This window comes from Monopterus albus, unplaced genomic scaffold, assembly GCF_001952655.1.
Source record: "Monopterus albus unplaced genomic scaffold, M_albus_1.0 scaffold174.1, whole genome shotgun sequence".
NCBI lineage: Eukaryota > Metazoa > Chordata > Actinopteri > Synbranchiformes > Synbranchidae > Monopterus > Monopterus albus.
In genome coordinates, this window is record NW_018128054.1 from 113037 (window position 1) to 133164 (window position 20128).

Below are 20128 nucleotides of genomic sequence, written 5' to 3' on the forward strand. Positions count from 1 at the left end.
GGGCCCTGGCTGCGCCATGCCGGGCGACGTCACGGTCCTTGATTTTAATCTATTCATAAAGGGCTTTTGAACTGCTCTTAGTCTGACCTGTCACCCAGGACCTGTTTGCCTTGGGAGACCCTACCAGGGACATATAGCCCCCAACAACATAGCTCCTAGGATCACTCGGGTACTCAAACCCCTCCACCACAATAAGGTGGCGGTTCAAGGAGGGGCAGGACAAACCAACTTTATCCTGCAAAAACCTTATCTTGTCTGATGTGCTATACTATCTGAAGCGAACATCCTTACATGCTTTGCGACAGACCTCAGCGTAGTATGGCTGTCATCTTCGGTCATTAAATTACACCAGAGTGAATGCTTTAATTAAAAGGCAGAGCAGTGTTCAATGTTGTCTTTAAGTCTATTTTAGGTGTCTACCTTCTGTTCATCCCTTATCATAGCAAATAGAGATGGTAAATTGTGTAAAAATGTTCATGCACACCCAACAAACCCAGGCATTTCACATCGCCTTGATTTTACATTTTGCCCATTATACTATAGCAACTGTAGCAGAGTGTGTTTCTCCTGCAGTACAGACAGTGAGGAGATATTAACATCACGCCACGCACTCTGCACTGAATCCTGATCATCTCCACTAAATAATATTCAAGTTATAAAGCAGGATTTTTTTTATCATCTGATTTATTTATTTATTTATTTCCATGGCATTTGAAGGCAAATCTGTGGTTCTTGAACATTTGAGACGCAATTCTTTTTAAAGCACTGACACATACTTTTCAAAAACCTCTTACATTTTGAAGAAGGCCTTAGAAAGACTGACAACATTGTTATTGAGCAAAGACAGATTTTGTCACGGGTGGAATATGCAAAAATATAATCCCTCAAATCTCAAATAGTGTTTTGAATGGGAGGGGCAGAAAGTGTGTACAGCAGCAAGAGCGTGTCCTCATGAGCTGACTTTTTCTGGGCCTGGCAAAGTGAATGTTACATTTGCTGAGACAAGCATTACATCACTTACGGAGCATATACCACATTGTGCTTGAGTCTTTTACTTGTGGTGCGCCACTGTGCCGTATGCTCCCTTGGCTGTAGAGCTTCTGGGCCTCTGTTATGTTGAGAACATTATGAACTCTCTGGCATATAGCTTGTTATTATTAAAGGCTTACTCTAAGTGCCTGCAAATGCAAAGATAGTGAGGAGTAGCCCAGTTGTAGTTTCTTATTTGTCAGTAAAATGCTTTAGTACTCATACTTGCTGAAAAGGTGAAATTCTGTGTAGAGGTCAGGCACAGTAAGGAATCAGCAGGATACACAAAAACAAGACATTATAGAGGTATGAAGAGAAAAGACTTGTGGACCAGTAGGCAAGAATAAATGAGGCCAAGCAGCCAGAGGGTGAGACAGAGAAAACCTATATACAGTCTACCCAGACAAACACAGAGATAAGACTCATTGATCAATTTCCCCAAAGGTAGTAGGAAATTAAGTGGGGTAAAAAGAGAGATGAAAGCAGAGTGAGGTTGGTGGGGAGATCTCTGGCAGTGAGCCTCATTACTTCATCATGGACAGGAAAGAGAAGCAGTTAGAGGCCAAACAAAAGTGTGTGATCCCAAGGACAGTGGGCAGACACACTGTGTATCAGCTTGAACACTGGTTGACCTGGACATCACTGAGTCATATCGACAGATCCTTCCACCAGCAGCTGGGACCTTCCCCGCTGTGTCACACACAGTGGCTGACAACACATACTGCAGCTACGGACATTTGGAAAACGATGATTTTGAAAGCCCACCCAATTATATTGTCGTTGTAGGCAGAAACCTTGTATCTCTAAAACAGCTGCTTCTCAGGAAATGAAGAAACTCTGTGTATCTAAAATCAACATCACATTGTCAAAGTTGGTATTGTGTCTTTATATATGGTCACTTACTTGTTTGTGTCTCATTATATTATTAACATTTACCCAAATCAAGCTCATATGAGGTTTTGGCGACACTTTCAGGTTCCAATGGAGTTACAAGAGTTAGTCACAAGCCCATCTTATGCTTTTCATTGGTTAAATGTTTGTAAAACCCACAGGCAGACATAAAGGATGACATAAAAGACAAAAAATGGACAGTTGGAAGTGTTTTCTGCCCGACAGCGATGATATGGGACCGTGGTTGTCACAAACATGGTGGTGGAGGAGGATAGGTCTCTGCGAGCTGTCTGTGCTTGTGTATGTTTTGTTAAGGGTGGGAATGATGCACATACTGGTTTACTGAGACTCCATGTACATGAGTGTGTGCATGTGTGTAACAGTGTGTGTGACCTATCATGGTGTGTTCTCACTGGGAGAAGAGGCAGGCACAGGCTTCGGTGCTCCAGTCAGAAGCAGAATGTCATTTTGATTCACTCTGAATGAGACTGATCCTGAGGGTTTTCACAGGAACACACACACACACACATACACACACACACTAAAGAGAGGAGCTCGGTCTAAAAGCCTCATTGGCTCATTGTAAATTACAGAAATCTCATTCAGTCATGAGTCATCCTGTCGCTAACACACACACACACACACACACACACACACACACACACACACAGTATGCAGCTGTTGATCTGGTGCATTCCTACATTTTTCATAGATTACATAAAATTCCTCACTGCTCTCACACCCACCACCCACCCAAACACACACACACACACACACTGAATCACACATACACTATTTTACATTTGTGAAAAGAATAATACAGAAATAGACTTTAGTTCTTAAATTGTTCACACAAATAAGAAGAAAAGGCCTCGTCATGTACACAAGTTCTTTTCTAAATAGACCAGTCATCATTACATGAGTCAGAAAAATAAATGAATACAAACAGAAATTGAAAGGACAATAAAAGTCTATGCTTAATTGACTAACAGTCGGTACTTAACTGGCAGGTACTAAACATGCCAATTGCACAATTTATAGCTGGCTGTTACAGCATATTTACAATTAACCTACTGTATACAAAGAATTATGCTATACAATAATATCTTATAATATACACTGTACAGTAATACCTTATATGCATGGACACTTTCTGTATCCACTCGTACAGTGATGTCAGTGGTGAATCTTTTGGCATGTGGGCAACAAAGATTTAAAATTGTTCAAAACATGCAGAGCTGCCTGACACATGTAAGAAGTACTGTTTGTCCTGAGCCTATAAGTAAAAGAGGGAAAACAGGTAAACATATTGAATTAAACAGGTTAAATATTTAGCAACGTATGATTAAAATCAACTTAAGACTGCTCCTGTAAAATGTTCTGATGCTGCAGGAAAAACAGAATTTTCATAAGGTCAAAATAAATAAAAAATGCACTCAGGTAATAAATTGGTTTCTGCAGTGCGTCCTCTGTTTTCACATTTTGATGATTAGAATTATCTATTTTTTTCTAAAGATAATTTCCTACTAAAGATGTGGAAAATTGGGTCAGATTGGTCCTTGAATTTGCTTTTTTGCTACACGAATGTGTCACAACAGCAGATTAGGGGATGAATAGAGAATCAGCGACCTAAAGTGAACATCCCCAAATGTTTTGTGAAAAGGGGAGGCAGAAAGGTTGATGAGGTTTGAAAGCCCCAAATGGGGAAAAAGGATGAAAGCGGAGGACAAATGTCTGATGAAATGTATAGTGATGCAGAGGGAGAGGCGTAAAAATAGTTAGAGACATAGTAAAGAAGAACAGGCAAGAGATGAAAAGAGAGTAAAGACAGAGAGGAGAGCCTATCCACATCCTAAGAAGATTAGACATTGTGGAGTTAGCGAAGAGGGAGAGACGTGATGTTAAGGAGAGAGAAAGACAGAGACCAACAGATGCTAGCTGAGACTCTTAGTCAAGGATGGTCTCCTCATTTTTAGGATAAATACAGCTTTAAATGAACAATCAAATTAAATTCTGAAGCTTAATAACAGCGCGCATCGTTGGTGTCAGCCTCGCTTAGGAACATGATTAGGGGGTGACATGACCAGCCGTCAGCTGGCACGGGAATCAGCAGGGTGTGAACCAGTCGCCTGCTGCTTCAGCTCCCTGAGGAGAAGGTTTGAGGCCAGAATGACAAAGCAGAGCTCATAGATGCCGGTTTACTTCAGATGTTAGTGCAGACGCTGCTGATGCTGTTAACTGAGGCATCCATGGTGTTCTGTTTGTAATGATTGAATGTGGAGGGCATGCCGTTGCTTTACTTCCTCCTCTCAGATTGTCTGTCACTCCTTTTTCTCAGCAGGTTCATACCACACCTCTGTTCCTGGCTTTTGCTTTGCTAACACAGAACCTCAGGGCAGGTTCTTTACTTGCACTGTGGGAGTGCTATACACACTCTCACGCATGCACACACACTTATACGCATGCAGGCCTGATTGATTTTTCATTGCCGGTTGAGGTATAATGTGTCTGAAAGTGTTGGCGTTTGTTTTTGCTGGAAGGGCAAAATTGTCTCTCATTTGCTCTGTCACACGTGGGAATGAATGAAAAGCAAAGATAGAAGGAGAAAGGGGAACAGGAAGCAACTGCAAAAATCTGCATGATATTGAGAAGTTACAAAAAGGAAAGAGAAAGTACAGAGATGCAGGCTAATAAAAATATTTCTTTCCACACATCATTTTGATCATTTCCCCTATTTCAGTGTGTTACACCAGAGAGCAGTGTATGAATAATAAGGCTGTTTCTAGCCACATAATCCTGGCGTGGAGGGTGGGAGTATGTGTGTGTGTGTGTGTGTGTGTGTGTGTGTGTGTGTGTGTGGTGGGGAGGGGTTAGAGCCATCTGCAGTCCAGATTTCCTTAAAAAAGCACTTAAGTTTTTTTTTAATAAGATCTTTGAACTGCATGGAATCCCTTCAAACCTATGTAGAGTTGGTAATGGGTTGTATGTATTAATATTTTTAGCTATTGTGTAAAAAATCAAGACTTTAAACTTATTATTTAAAGTAAGCAGGCAGCATGGTGGTACAGTGATTAGCTCTGTTGCCTCACAGTAAGAAGGTTCGAGCCCGGCTGACCCAGTGCATTTCTGTGTGGAGTTTGCATGTTCTCCCTGTGCCTGTGTGGGTTGTGTCTGGGTACTCCGGCTTCCTCCCACAGTCCCTAAGACATGCAGCTTAGGTTGATCGGTGACTCTAAATTGCCTGTAAGAGTGTATGTGGTTGTAAGTGTCAGGCTTGTGATGGACTGGCGACCTGTCCAGGGTGTACCCCACCTCTCACCCAGTGTCAGCTGGAATTGGCTCCAAAAAGACTTAAGAGGACAGAGTGTGGAACTAAAAGAACAAGCTGACAGATTAAGATATATGAAGGAAGTTAAATGCTGTAAAAGACATTTAAACCACATGGCAGTAACTACACATACATACCCTCCATTACTGTGTGTATAATATCAATCTACCATCTGGATTTGTTTTCATACAGCATCGAAATGACAAATAATAATAATAATAACACCTAAAGAAGGCCTGAGCTGTGCGGTGCACCATGTGCAGTCTGTCCATACTAAAGTTTGTGACATAAATCTGTTTCTATACTGATACTGATATATTGAATAGTGACAACATTACAACAACAGCGTTATAAAAACAATTTGTTTCTTTTTCTTCGTTAATTTGTGGCAATTCAATATGCAAAAATTATTTTCCAAGTTGTAACAAAACCCTGTGGCTGTTCTATAGTGGAACAACTCTTTCATCTAATGTGACCATCTAGAAGAAATGCAAACAGATTCAGGGTTCAGGGAGGAGAAGAGACAGAAATTGAGACGGAGCCAGTTCAGCCGTCAGGTGATGGAGGCACATGTTCAAACTTATCTAACTAAATTCAAAACCTGGGATTAAAACCTGCTATAAAAGGACTGATGTATCATTTAAAGGGACACTACACAGCTACTATTTTTAAAAGCTTTTCCAATGCTGTTTAAAGTTGTTTACATGAGTAATGTTTGAAAACAGCATTAAAACTGACTGATATTGTAGTATCAGTAATGATCGGATGAGTACACAAAATTAAAATTTTCCATCTGCTGCTAATTTAAACACATTGGTTTTGATGTTCCGCTTTATTCCAGGCATTGATTTATAATAGAAACCATGCAGATTGTGTTTTATTACAGATAGATTGATTCATTATGGACCCCAGGGGTCCACGATAGCGTATAGCTGAAGTAATGTAGGTTTTACCCTCCTTTTATTTTACCTTTATAGAGCTATTTGACTCATATACAGTGTGTGTATGACTGTACATTTCTCCTCTGCTGCTATGCTCCTTAACCCCAGTCCTGTTGATACGTGGTTTGAAAGGATTAGCATCATGGTCATCCTGCTCAACTGTGTGACACTGGGCATGTACCAACCCTGTGAGAACATTGACTGCACCTCGGACCGCTGCCAGATACTGCAGGTAAGGCGGTGTGTGTCTGTGTGTGTGTGTGTAACAACAACACGTCAGTGCGCTGATGAAGAGATAGAACAAAACAGTCAGTTGTTTGACATAAGCTCAGAGCAACTCACCACTCTTCTTGTCACTGTTCCTCAAGCTCTGACACTGCAGCTCCAGCATTTCCCTCCTGGTTGATTTATATTTTCTCCTGCTCTCTGAACAGGAAATTGGGACTTGGTTTGTTTTAATACAGTCTTATGGAGACAAGTGCCAACAGCGGTTGCATGCTGCAGTCAGCGACAATTTACCCACAGGCCTTCAATCTGAATGTACTGCAGTTTATTGTTGAATCACTTTACCCTCTTGATAAGGCTTTAGATCTGTCAGAAATTTTAGAACTGGCTTATCATTTCCTTGTTTCTAGACCACAGCTGCCTCAGACACTTATTCTGTACTTTACTGTATGTACAGCTGACGCCATGAGATGAGTTCTAACCTTTGCAGACAGGATGAAGACTCCATATGTAAGCTTGAGGGTTATAATTGCTTTTCGTTGAAGTAAATTTGGCAGGCTCAATTCAGGTGTGACAAGACTGGCTTAATTCTGCTTTGCATACTTTTTAAGCAATTTTAATGCCCATTGATATTAAAAATCTTCTTACAGTAGCCGTCATGTGAGGTTTCTGCTGTTAGTTTGTCCTGCATGCTGTTGCTGTCCTGATCGGTTACACTGCCATATCTCACTTGTCTACAGCACATTCAGGTGGATCATAATGTAAAAAAAGCCTCATCAGATTTTCTCTTTACTGAGTATAAAACATATTCACAGCTGTTTTGTGCCACATGTTCCTGCTTCACTGTCTCTTGCCCTCTTCCTACTTGTTCTTCCAGTACATATCTTTACTCCTCCTTAGGTTCTCACTCTCCCATCTTAAACACTCTCTCTCTCTCTCTTCTTTCATCTTAGGTCTCTCTAACAAGCATATTTTCTCCAAAGCTAAAGTGAAGGGTCCTGCTCTATTGGTTGCTAATGGTAACAAGGGGGCTTTCGCTGACAGGGCTTAGGTATTTAGTGACCCTCACACGCTTCTCTGGACCTCTGTTGAATACAGTACACCCACCCCCCTCCTTGGGGGGGGTGGACACAGCTAGGATCAGTTCAGATATTTTTTGGCTCATGCAAATTATTATTTATAATGAGGCATAACTAAAGGCCTCAGTGAGGGGTGTGGGACAGGGGACTCTGGGGGCATGTGGTCCAACGTGATCGATACCTAAAATTCAATTAAACTTAATTCAGCAGAATATATATAACATGGGGCTATAATTGATCGTTACATTTCAAATTAGCCCAGTCAATACATAGCCTTGTCAGAACTAACACCTCCACTAAAAAGATGTCAAAGCTAAACAGTTAGTTCACCTCTCTGAGATTTGTGCTGCCAAATAGTCCCTATGAAGCTGTTGATTATCTGAACTGGGTCAAGTTTTTTCAGTGCTTTTGGAACATACATTTGTTATAGAGGCAGATATCAGTAGGGTAAGTGTAATTTGGGTAACCAGACCCTTTAACATCGTCTGTAGTCACATATCAACACATGACATCTTGTGAACAGTTGGTTTCTTCATTCTTACTCCTTCCAGTATGCAACCAATTTGATTTAAGTGAATTGGAGAAGCAGCTAAAGCTACTTAAAAAGGAAAGTGAAATATACATTTAATTGCTTTAATGATATTTTTGAGCATAAGAACAACAAACTCACAGCCAGATGCTGTAAATGAGGATGAAAATTGTACCCAAGGAGATAGAGATCCTCTCCAGGTAGCCAGATTCAAGTCCTGTCTGTATTTGCATGGTGATTTTTCACAAATTGAAAGTTGTTTATCTGCCTCAAATGGATTTCGGATGGGACAGGACTCATTATACCTTCAACTCAGCACCTGTTCATCTTTAATAGAGCTTCACATTTTCAGAAAACTCTCATACACTTTGTAGAGTGACTGTCAGGTATTCCTCTTCCCATCGTGCGGTATTTGTCTTTGAGAGTGAAATTTGTCCTCATCAGTCACTCAATCCACAAGTAGAGTGGGACACACACATTTTATTTTAAGTGGTGCCATTACAATCCTGATGACCTTCTTACCACGTCCCCTGCTCCTGCCAAATAAGCGGCACAATGCCAGCATACGAAGTAGCTTCCACACCAGCTCCTATTTCAAATCATGAATAGGCCCATCACAAGGCAGGCTCGATCTCTTTACAAATCATGTTGAAGATGAAACTTGATAGGCTGACTGAAGAGGAAGCTGGTGCTGGTGACAAATAACTATGATGAATTCATTCCCCTTTCACTCAGAGCAGAGCGCGACAGGGATCCAACTGATGCGGCCAATGTCGGATTACATGTGAAGCGTGCAGGCTGCATTATTTATCAAAACATCATTTTAACAGCATGTGAAACTGATCTTCTCATCTTATCCCACTGCATGCTGCCAGCTCTGTATGCCATCTATGTTTGAGGTGACGCTGCTGTTAGGTTTTGTGTGTGAATGAATAAGCAGGGAGAGATCACATATGCTGGATTCAAATGCATTATGACACAGTTATGGGCTTATATATACACACAAAGCCATGCTCCCATAAAAGCTAAAAAGCACAGATGTATACATTTACACAACTCACAAGTGCCCAGCTTTGCACCACCTGCTCCTAGAGACTTTGGTCCCAATGAATAAAAAATAGAACAGATCATGTTTACACTTGTAAAACAAGAGACAGATCCTCGTAGATCTCGTCTCTTGACAGTTAAAATTACTGTCTCAGACAGAACTACACCCAGTAGTGCTGCAATATGAATAAATTCACTAAATTTCATATACCGTTTATCTCATTCAGTGTGGTCTATAGCTACAAGTCAGCTAAAGGGCTACAAACATCATTTTCCAGTTGTCCATCAGGGCTGACTGAACACATTCTCTCTTCTCCAATTTAAGGGTTTTTCTCCCACTTGTCCAAATGTACCACATATCAGTGTTTTATAGCCTGCTGTGGGTTATTTGGAGGCTCTAATTTGTCATTTAGCTTTTGCCGGAAACCAGAAGCGTAGTAACCTTAAAGTGCTTTGTGGAAGATTGTTTTTTTCCCACTGCAGTGACACACACACTGGTTTGTGCTGCCTGATTTGTTGCATACACAAACGTACTGCACTTTAGCAGCCTAGAGCAGCATTCAGCTAGAAACCCCTTGTGATCCATGAAAGTCTTTGTTTTACCCATGTTAGGACAGCATTTATATTTGCTTTGACATGTATTATTATATTTGAGCATATTGGTTTGTTTGTTTTATAGTTTGCTGTTAACAGGCTTCAGCCGCCCTGCGCATGAGAGGCAGTTTAGATGGTGAACATTCTTGCCTTTTGGGTCAACAAATCTAAAGTTTCAAGATGATATAACCATGAGGTTAAACAGTAGCAACAAACTATCATCCTGTTTGGAAGAGTGTAGCACTTTGTATGTGCTTGTGCATTAAAGTCACACAGGTTGGAACAAAAAAAATCCTTCATGAAAAGGCCAAATTACCAAATTACAAATTAAGGCTCAAATTAGACTGTGTGTAATAAGGTAGCATTCACAGTCACACAGCCTGGGGCAAAGCACTGGGAAGGAGTTTTGTTGCAAAAATACAACGGGGTGTTTAGCAAGTGATCTGAGCATAATAATGCAAGACATGGCAGAGCTATTCCTTCTGTTGTGATTCAAGTATTGCAGCGTGGGTTGCTTCACATCGAGAACCATATGATTTGTGTGGTTTTGTATTACTACAAGTGTAGACATGTAGCTCTTTTTAAGCCATAGAAATGTTAACAACAGTCTTGGCTCAAACAAAAGCCACCAGTGCTGTCACTACTGGAGAGTTAACGTTTCAGAAGGTCCTATATTCTTCTGTTGGTGTGTTTTTAGATTATAATCTGTGGTGTCTGAAAAGCCACTTGGATGAAAAATAACTATTGTGGTTTTGTGGAGTTTTGGGGTGAGTCTGCTGGGAAGTGCGAACTCGCCAAACTCACTGTTAAATTTGCCTTTGAAAGGTGGAAAATAAAAAATTCTGCATTGTTTTGAAGTATTTGAATAAATACAGATCAGCAAAAAAATTGCTTTTCATAGTTTTTTTTGTTTTCTTTTTCTAAAAATTTGCTAACAACAAGGTGGATTTTCAAAAACTCTGGACAGTTTGTTCTTATCATGGATGGCACTAAGAAGGTGGGCTGAAGACGGAGCTCTGACCACAGACTGAGCTTACTAGTTTAATAAACATGAGGAAAAAAATGTATGAAATGCATCTTTTTCCTCCTTTTACTAACTTCATCTCCCTCTGTATTCTCGTAGGCTTTCGATGCATTCATCTACATCTTCTTTGCATTGGAGATGGTGGTAAAGATGGTGGCTCTTGGGATCTTTGGTCATCGCTGTTACCTGGGAGACACGTGGAACAGGCTGGACTTCTTTATTGTCATGGCTGGGTATGCAACTATTATTATGTCAGTATTAAGTCTAGGTTTGTATGTGATGTTGTTTAGGGAAGATTGATATGGGGAAGGTTCATTCTTTATCTCTTGAAATCAAGATATAATAGACAGTAGTATGCTGTCATAAACACTGATGTTGTAACTGGTGACTGAGTTAGTTCATTGTACTTTAAATCTAAAATGAGGTTTTAGCAAATGTGAAACATAATGACAGGACTTGTTTCCCTGGCCTCAATGAGCTTTGACTACTGTTTACAGTATAACTATATGTAGCTAAGCCCTAAAAAGATTAATACAGCCACCAAGTGCTGTTGTGTATGTGTAGTAACACTGATGATACAGGATGACAGACTACTAAAACTGTCTAATGAATAACCTTTCAATCCATGTGTCTTCATGCTTACAACTCATGGTTTTTTTCTAATCCATCAGTGTGACCACTTGACTAGAAGTAAAAATCTTAAAGGTAAAGTTGGCGTTCCTGGAAAAACCAGTGAGAGGAAGCTTGATTTTGAAAGTAGACAATGAAAGAAATCCAACTCTTTGATTCTGACTTCTCTCCAAAATGGTAAATGGTATTATATTTGTACAGCACTCTTCTGTGCATTGCATCACACCCAGATTGCTTTCACAATGCCCATTCTCCCATTTGCACTCCAAAGTGCACACACCGTTGAAAGAACCGGGAACAGTTTGGGATTCAGTGTCTTGCTCAAAGACACTGGACTGGAGAAGCTGGGAGTCAGACTGCCAGCCTTCCGGTTAGGGTATGACCCGGCCACCTTGGCATCACTTTTCAGCCCTGTTTGTTCTCTCAGTTGTCGCCATCATTCAAATGCCACACCAATGTTAATTCTGGTTTTACTTCTTGCATCATCTATCTTCTTTATAGTTGTAACTCTCAAAAAACAGTTTCCGTTTGTGACTGAAAACTGCTGTGGGTACCTTCTCTGCCATAGCTTGCTAGCTTTAGCTATAAAAACTGAGCGGTGACACATCTGGCTGGGTTACCTTGTAGGAGACTCTTGGCTCATGCAATAAGTGCAAGATCAGAGTGCCTGCAAGTCAGAAATTAGGTTGACAGGCAGCTAAGGCACCCAGTAGTTCTGATTTGGCTGAGTACAATTACCGCTCAGGCTTATTTCAGCCCTGCTGCTGCCACAGATGTCAGATTTGTTTTTTTATGTTGTCAATGCATTTAATATATTCATTGCCATTAGAATGAAAAGAGAAATTAAAAAATTGCTTCTGAAATGAACATTACTTTTAACATGTGAGCAAAACATCTTTCACATCCATTCTTCATCCGCTAATTTGTCAGTAACATCCATACAGTACAGGTCTTCATGTAATTGTTTATTAGATAATAATCATACTTGAAACAGTATTAAAATGATTCTGAATTGTACTGTAACGATATTTTTGCACAATAAATAATTTGCATGACAAGGTTACAGTCAAAATGGAGTAAAGGAGCAATCTCATGAAGCAGACATTTTACCAGTAGACTCATTGTACATGCAACACTGTAACAGTGAATAGAGCATGTGTCTGGTGTCCTCTGACAATGAAACCACAAGGCAGCAGTCTCTGGCACACTGCGACAGAGGCTACAGTATAACAGAAGACTGGGTGTGCTGCAGTATACTACAGTATGAGATATTCACCAGGGCAAAGATGAAAAATGTGATGTAATTTTTGAAATCTTTCCATGTTCATAAACACCAGAATATAGCTTAACAGCTGACTCCAGGGAGCAGATGTCACAAATGTTGTTGTGGTGCTTTGGTCTTGCGCTGACACTTCAATTGGAAGTAAAATTGTTTGGTAGGCAGACAGGAAAAATAAGAACGAAATGAAAGAACAAAAGACAAAACTGGGAATTCAAAAACGAGTTTCCGAGAGACACCTACTGCTGAAATATTAGTAACACCTGCCCACAAGAACATACGCAGCCATGATTATATATTGTGTTGTGCAAGTTGAACTTGTTCTTGTGAAGTATTCATTGCACATGCTGTTAACCACAAGAAACAGACACACACTAGATGGATGCATGAACACAAAACAAAAACAAACACACCTGCTCAAACACCTGCTGTGAATGAAGCGAAATAAGAGGCTCAGACATGGGTGATAAAGCAGGTTTGTGCATGCGTGTGTGTGAGAGAGAGAGAGAGCGAGAGACAGAGAGGAGATGTATAGGGAGAGGGTCAAATATTATATCAGACAAAAAAAGGTAGAGCAGCAGCCTTACAGGGTCGGTGGAGACATTTATCTTCATTTGAGCTGAATCAGTTTATCCCCAGTGGAAGTCTAGCTTGTGTATGTGACTGTGTGTATTTGCAGCACAGAATTACCCACACAGATTACAGTCTGTCAGCTTATGTCTTATGAGTTTGTTTAATTTGTGCGCATGTGTGTCTGTGTTTGTATATGCTTTTGCATGTATGCCTTGATCTTTGTTTTCCTCTTGACAGCACCCATCAGATTAGCGTCTAGGCTAATTGCAGAGGGCAGTGCCAGCCGTGCCGGGCCAAATCACAGCCGACAGTCTGCTATGAACTCCTTGTCTGTGACCCAGAGGCAACGCCTCACACTCTCACCCTTCCTCCCTCCCTCCTCTCTGTTTCTTTGTTTTTCACATGCTCGGATGAACATCTTCCCTCTTCAGACCACACACAGACCAGTCTATTGTCCAGACAGGCTCTGAAGGGGGTTTTATGCTCCATAACCCTGCTACACATAAAGTGCCTTGTGGAGTCTATTTTATTTTATACACTGTATATTTTATTTTAGTTGAATCCACTGCACCAAGACTTACTTTTCCTGTCTTTTCTGATATCTCCAGTAAAAATGTTGAATATCTCCTTGTGAGATCCTTCATACTGGCATGAAGGATGACCCGTTCACCAGAAAGTCAGTCTTGCATCTTTATATTTTTTTTTGTATATTTGTTCTAACATACACAATCAAAAGTTTGGGTCACCTCTACTTTTATATTTGTTACTGTTTTCATTCAATAGCCAAACATGCCTGTATCATTCTTTCTACAGTTGAAATCAAATAATGTTCAGGTAGTTGGCACCTTTGCAGAAGTTCCCACAGATATGTTGCACTTGTATGTTGCTTTGTTTTCAAGTCTGGACACTGTGCCTACCATCTCATTCTGTTCTTCTACATAGCCTGGAGGTGTTTTTGGCGTATTATTCTGCTTTAGGATGAAACCTGAAAGGCTATGACTTCCTTCCTTTATTAATTGCCTTATTTGCTGCCTTCGTACAGATAGAATTTGTAGTTTTAAATAATCAACAAAAGTCAGGACACATGTAGAAATAGTTTGCATTGGTTTTCATGGACTGATTTATTTCCACTGCTACAGAAAAGATGAAAGCAGCCTGTTACTCCATCCCTGAAAGTTTCATACACTTCAAGGTTCAGTCATTCATGGTTATAGACTGGACTTGAACTGCTTAAATGTCAAAATAAAAACCAAAGAAATGGAGGTGACTCCACACTTCTGAATGGTGATGTATGTCTAATATAGATGGAAAAAATGTTCCAGACGATAAAAGACTTCACCAGACTGACTGATGTTTTTATGTATCAGGAATGTTAAAGCGCTGCATCTTTACTCAAACTGGTAGACACACCTGGCACATCTTCAGATATACAGCATATGTGAAGATACAAAGACCTGATTACAGTTTGTTCAGATGTAGTCATATACTTAAAAAGGGTAAACCATAACAACACTGCAGCTGTAGTTCACGATTTTTGTTCCTTTAATAGGAGAGCCCCACAGATGAGCATCTTTCTTTTTAAACTGTCAAACTCAAGGATGCTGTTTTTTGATATAAATGAGTTGCAAACACCCAAAACCTCAACTTCAGTATTAGCTGTGATGAGGGTATATTGTCAGTTTGACAGTCACTGTAAGTCACTACAGTGAGACTCCTTTTCCTTGTCTCTTATGTTTGAGGTGCTTCTGAACTCTTTTCACCAGGTCTACCCTAAGTTTCCCCCAAAGCTCTACATTTTATATTGATATGCTACTGTATGAATGCACACACACACACACACACACACACACACACACACACATAAAAGCAGGAATAAGATGGAGGTGTCACAAGCAAAAAAAGGAATGTGAAAACCAGAGAACAATCATAAAAAGGATGCCTGCAGCAGTCCACTGACTACGCGCCCCCCACCCCAAACACTTTGTTCTGACTAATGTGCCCTGATTGAGACACTTCTACAAAGCACACACACATACGCACACATATACAAAGTGTGCACACACATATAAACAGAGCAGATGCGTCTAAAGACCCACACACCTGCAGGCACATCTGTGATCTCTCCTCCACTTTATTTGCTGCACTCTCCTCAGATGCAACTGCTTCACTAACAAAGCTGTATCTTGTGCCAATCCGTGCAACTCTAGCAGCTTTTGTAGGTGTTATCTCTCTAAACTGTAACCTAATCAAGCAACATGAAAAACATCAAGTGTTTGTGCCTTTGAGCTTACTAAGAGGGAAACGTACATTTTATTGTTTAGAGACTCCCTTTTGGCATTTTACTCTTCTCTTCAGTCTCTTAGCAGCTCAAATCATTAGCACCACCACAGATACTGTTGTGTTTGACGCAGGTTGTAATAACACCACTATGCCCGGGCAGAAAAGCCTGGCTCCAAAACAACTGTTATGCTCTACTGTGACATTTTCATCAAGCTGCTGTGTGGTGTTTCTGCACTTTCGATTACACTGGGACGAGACAATTGGTCTCTGACGGGCCTCTACATCCTTGCAAAGATGCAGTCTTTCAAGTGTGGGAGTCTGTGAGAGAGATTTGGTCTGTTTCCACAAGTCCATAAGGAGTAAACATTTCACCTAAAAGTGCTGTTTAGCGCCCTCACATACCTGCACATTTGTCTTTTTGAAACATTTCACCACTATATGAATAAATGGTTAGAACAACTGCCTGTCAGCTGTGCAGCAGTTTAGACTCTTGTTACAGCAGATAATTCCACTGGAGTGTGAGCTGCGGTGCGACTTTGTTAATGTCTCTGTGCTCTGGTGAAGGGCAAATGGAAAGAGCTTCCCTGTGGGATCAATAAAGTATCACATTATTGTAAATGACATTGTCCATAAGTCTGTCTGTGTGGGAGACTGTGAGCTTGTCTTGTATTCCCGAAGCCTGTGGATGTGCTTTGGGTGCTATTAGCTTGCAGTGGTGGTTGTTGGCATCATGCCGTCCCAACACTGCTGTAGCCCAGGGGGGCATCAGTTTTGTGCAGTGCCATTTATGGTCTTGTTTATTACACTGAAACTGTAAAACCCGGCAAAAAGCTACTCTGAGAACAATCTCTGTGTTGATGATCATGGTGTTCTAGTAAGCCCGTGGCACATTCAAACACACATGCTGCTTTCACACACAAATAGAGTACACATGGCAAATCATGGCCATTGTCCTGTGGAAGTAGCTGGGATGTGGGGGCACAAACAGCTTAGCCATGCTGTGGAAATGACTCGCTAACATACGGTATGCCAGACTGTGACAGAGCCACAACATCCTGCAGCAACACTTAGAATAGGATGAATCCCTTTTTACTCCCACTCTTTTACTCCTCTTCACCTCTCGTTTCATATTAGCCCCTTTTGATGCTTAGTCATTGTATCTCCCTTGACTTTCTCTGAGTGTGCGCTACTGTGCACAGTACAGTCAGCCCATGCTGTTGAAGCTCATACAGCTGTGGGAGGGGAGAGGAAGGATCATGTGCAGTGCCGTCTCATCCAGGTGGTGCCATAGTCATCCCTTTTTGTCATGTTTTGAACTAGCTCATTCAGGTAAATACAGAGGCCAAATGATATTTTTCTCTCTGTCTGTTTATGCAGGATGGTAGAGTACTCACTTGACCTGCAGAACATCAACCTGTCCGCCATTCGAACAGTGCGGGTCCTTCGGCCGCTCAAAGCCATCAACAGAGTGCCAAGTAAGATCATTTTAAGTTACTGTGTGTGTTTGTGAGTGCAGATCATGTGTTCAGTATGAATATGTAGTCTATTTTCTTTGTGTTTGTTGTTTCTCTTTGAGCCTATGTGCATCTGTCAGTCCACATAAAGTACAAATGCATCTGTGTGAAAATTTATGTATTGCATTTCAGGCTTTTTTGTGCTTCTGCATGCCACCTGTTGCCCATGGTGATCATTAAACATTCATTTTATGCCTAATCACACAGTCCCTTCATGCACTGAGTCACAGCTTTAGATTTGCAAACCGTCCATTAATGCTGCTTCACCGATCAGGCCGTGACAATAGCCCCATTCCTTTCATCTAAAACTCCATTCTTGGCCAAAACTTTGTAGCTCTATTGATTTCTTTCTCGTGCTGTTTTGACGGGTAGGCGTTAATCACTGTAAGCACCAATTAGCCTGACCAAAATTGGTTCAGACTGGTTGCTAGTTCTAGCACTTCCACAGTTAACCAAGCATTAGCAGCTCATGCTGACTGGGTGATGAAGTTTCAGATATTTGGTCAGAAATCCTTTTCTTGTTTTGTTAAATTTTGTTATTGATGCTCTGTTGAAAACAAATGAAAAAAGGTGAAACAGTTAAATTTTTTTTTATAAATGCATTTAGGTGAAATGGTTTTGACGCATCCTTATCAAATAACCCAAAGTTCCTCCTCCCTGCAGGAACTCTTGGCCAAACAAAGCATATAAACTTAGAAAGTTTTTTCATTATCTTAAACTCGCTGAGAAAAACTGTATTTTCCGCTTATAATCATAACATGAATACATAGCAGATGGAGCCGACTGTGTGAAAACCCTGTGCCTAATTCAGTTTGGACTTTAGGGACAGATACTGTATGGAAAAAGAAGCTTTTCTAGTGAGCGTGAACTGTAAATTTCAAGTTTTTTTAAGATGCAGTACCATGGAAAGAGACACAGATGAAATTATGAAAAAAAATCTATAGGCCATATATTCATTTCAGAGTTAGATGAGTTGGATAACGGCAATGATGGGCAGCATGGTGGTGCAGTGGTTAGTTCTGTTTCCTCACAGCAAGAAGATTCTGGGTTTGAGCCCAGGTAGACCCAGTGCCTTTCTGTGTGGAGTTTGTATGTTCTCTCCGGGTACTTCAACTTCTTCCCCCAGTCCAAAGACATCCAGCTTAGGTTGACTGGTGACTCTAAATTGCCCGTGTGAGTGTGTGGTTGTGCCTCTAAGTGTAAGCCCTGATTATGAATCATAGCACGAGTCTTCAGATATTTAGGTTTGCATCAGTAGCTGTCTGTAACATAGTGTTATTGTTTACATTGTTATCAATATCCTGGGTGTTATGAGCATGTGGTAGCCCTATTCTGTCCTTTATCTGACCCCCATTAGAGTTGAGGACATGTATGTGTTTTTGTTGTTTGTTTGTTTTTTTTATTCCGGCTTTGCCCACAGACACACATGAGCCCCTCCCTCCCCTCACACACCTCTATTTGTAACCCTCTAACAAAATGGCAGATATTAGTCCCAGGCTATGTCTGTGTGTATGGGCTGGACTTTTTGAAATTGGTGTGAGGTAAAGGGGGTGCTAGACAGAATAGGAGTGAGAAGAACAACAAACACTATAGAAACGAATGGGAGAATCGAAGAAAAGAAAAGAAAAACCCTCCTGTTTTTTAGCAAATAGTACACATATGTAGCTGTAAAGGTGTTTCTACTGTGGTGCAAAGTGGGGGGCATCCATCTTTATCTGGGAACAGCAGGAGCTGGCAAACTGGTACAGTCACCAGGAGGGAAGAGAGAGGGAGACAGGAAACAAAATAAAAGAGGCCAAAAAAGATGGATTTGTGTGATCATATTGTTTCTTTTCACGGTGATTACTTCTAGTTCGCTTTCATTTTCTTTGCAGATTTGTGGATTTTCTTGCCCTTTCTATTTTCTTTTGGCATTCCCTTTATTTGGCACACCCTCAGGCCATGTCTCATTCTTGTTCTCCTTGCCTCTCCCTCCATCCATCTCTCCCTCTCTTCACCCAATTAGGTCTAATGGAAGAGTGGCCTAATGACAAGGACCCTGGGGAACAAACACATTTAGATTCGCCTCCAGCTGCCACCAGAGACACATACACACCAGCAACGCTACAGCTTCCTATTTAATACCATTTGACGAGTCAAATTAGCCAGAGGAGCAGGCAGGCGCACACTCATCTAAAGAAAAATTCTTCCTTCTTTCTTCTTGATATAAATTTTCATACTGTAGTTTCAAAAATCTAAACTTTTTTTTTTTACTTTCTAAGTCCCTAAACGTCTTTACCGTGTTGTGAAATGAAATGGCAACATCACACCATGGTAAATTCTTTACTCTCCCAACTTTTTTTGGAATGTGTTGCAGGGTTCAGGAGTGAAGTCAGTGCTTATTTGGAACAATCAAATTGATGAGGTATCACATCAAATAATGTGCCGCCATAGTGTTTTTAATGTAATACAGGACACAGATGATTTACACATCACTGTTTTCAGATTTAAATCTGATTTTGCATACCATCCCAACTTTTTCTGATTTGGGATTGTAGTATTGATTAGCACTTAGGGCATGGGGAGCTCTTCTTTAATGAGCTTTGTTGTTATTAATGCACCAGCATTTGTGCTTATGTGGTTTTGTGTTTGTGTTGTGACTAAACTACAGGTGCTTGCATCTGTCTACTTACTGTACATCATCATCATGTCTGTCTCGCTCTCAGCTTCTGTCCTGTCATTCAGTCTCTTGACAGTTTAAGTGCACTGTTGTGTTTGTGACACATTAGCCTACTGCTGAGTTGTTATTTGTGAGTCCCAGTGTGGCACAGAAAAACACAAACACACACATGTCAGATAAGTAGAGACATACACACGCTCACCTCTTTCAGGTGTCAGTGTGGTGTCCCCTCTCATTATGTCATCACTGCGGGACGAGCCCATCCACAGGGGATGAGGTCATCATTATTCGACAGGGAACGCGCTTGTATTTCTGCAATTAGGTATCATCTCATCATGAATGAGACCTCATGTAGCCTGATTACTTCTTCTTTGTTCATGGGGTGGACTGTAGTTAGTACACGTCTCTGTGTGTGGTCGTCTTTGTCATATTCCACCTTTGAAGCTCTTCAGCTGTTCTTGAACAACGTGCCTATTTTGTGTGATAGGATGTGTTTGTTTCACACA

At 40.8% G+C, this 20128-nt stretch overlaps 1 protein-coding gene across 1 annotated transcript in view; it reads left to right on the forward strand.

Moving 5' to 3' along the window:
- The window catches only part of LOC109969485 (voltage-dependent T-type calcium channel subunit alpha-1I-like), a 167129-nt gene that overhangs the window by 84654 nt on the left and 62347 nt on the right, over positions 1-20128 (forward strand). The window contains exons 3-5 of the mRNA XM_020616404.1: positions 6310-6421; positions 10787-10920; positions 16827-16924. Of these exons, the coding sequence (XP_020472060.1) occupies positions 6310-6421; positions 10787-10920; positions 16827-16924 (344 nt within the window). The remainder of the gene's footprint in view (positions 1-6309; positions 6422-10786; positions 10921-16826; positions 16925-20128) is intronic.